This window comes from Octopus bimaculoides, chromosome 14 (genome assembly GCF_001194135.2).
Source record: "Octopus bimaculoides isolate UCB-OBI-ISO-001 chromosome 14, ASM119413v2, whole genome shotgun sequence".
Classification (NCBI taxonomy): domain Eukaryota; kingdom Metazoa; phylum Mollusca; class Cephalopoda; order Octopoda; family Octopodidae; genus Octopus; species Octopus bimaculoides.
Genome location: NC_068994.1, coordinates 27,589,066 through 27,590,420, shown reverse-complemented (window position 1 = coordinate 27,590,420; position 1,355 = coordinate 27,589,066). Strand labels below are relative to the sequence as shown.

Sequence of the window (1,355 nt, the reverse complement as noted above, 5' to 3'; positions counted from 1 at the left end):
CCGAACCGCTAAGTTACGGGGACATAAACACACCAGCATCGGTTGTCAAGCGATGTTGGGGGGGACAAACACAGACACACAAACACACATACACATATATATATATATACACACACATATATACGACGGGCTTCTTTCAGTTTCCGTCTACCAAATCCACTCACAAGGCTTTGGTCGGCCCGAGTCTATAGTAGAAGACACTTGCCCAAGGTGCCATGCAGTGGGACTGAACCTAGAACCATGTGGTTGGTAAGCAAGTTACTTACCACACAGCCACTCCCGGAACCTTTAAACCTTTAAAGCTTTTATTCCTATGATGTTTTAAAACATTTTTATATCCACCAACCTATTACAGAAAATTAACCTCCTTGCATTCTACTACTTTTATTGTATTCTATATTGTTTCACTTCATTTTATTCTCTTCCATTTCCCCCCTTTATTGTTTCTTATCCTGTTGTATTTTATTTTATTGTCTACCTATCTGACTAACAGTGTTATTCTGTTTTATGTACATATATATACCACACTCACATACATATACATATATACACAGTATGCACACACACACACACAAAACATCAAGACAAACTGAAACAAAAATCAACAGCCAAAAATGAGCATGGATCAAAATGCTGATTCAGCATAATGTTCCATGATGATATAACTTACTGTAAACTTGTAGAGGGATCTGTACATAGGCTGAACTGACAGAATTGATGGCCTCAACTGTTGCTGTATAGGCACCTGGTTCCATATACACATGACTAACATTCTTTTTCCATGTCAATAGAGGTAACTGTAATTTCTTAATAATGAGAAAAGACACAGAAATTTTAGTTTCTCTGGATGGGGCATAAATATCTTCACTTTTACCAATATTAAACAAAATGATGATATTATAACAATTGAGAACACAGCAATTAAATCATTATGTTAACAAAGCCAGTGAATGAAGCCTCTCTATTTACACATCTTGCTAGAAAAAGCAACCAAATCTCCCTCAGGTATATCTTTGCAGTTAAGAAGTTTGATTTGCAACTAAGTTTCTTGGTATAATCCCCCAAGAAACAGCAGCTTGGGGAAATTAGTTGACAGAAACTATACAAAAGTCTGCCAAATATATACTTTTACTCTTTTACTTGTTTCAGTCATTTGACTGTGGCCGTGCAGGAGAACCACTTTTTAGTCAAATAGATCAACTTCAGCACTTATTCTTTGTAAGCCTAGTACTTATTCTATTGGTCTCTTTTGCTGAACCGCTAAGTTATGTGGACATAAACACACAAATATCAGTTGTCAAGCGATGGTAGTGGAGACAAACACAGAAACACAAATACATACACACACACACACA

General features: G+C 36.5%; 1 protein-coding gene across 1 annotated transcript in view; it reads right to left on the bottom strand.

Annotated features, from left to right (window-relative positions):
• LOC106878084 (VPS10 domain-containing receptor SorCS3) overlaps positions 1-1,355 on the bottom strand; it is a 1,235,712-nt gene that overhangs the window by 86,456 nt on the left and 1,147,901 nt on the right. The window contains exon 20 of the mRNA XM_052972785.1: positions 671-806. Coding sequence (XP_052828745.1) covers positions 671-806 — 136 coding nt within the window. The remainder of the gene's footprint in view (positions 1-670; positions 807-1,355) is intronic.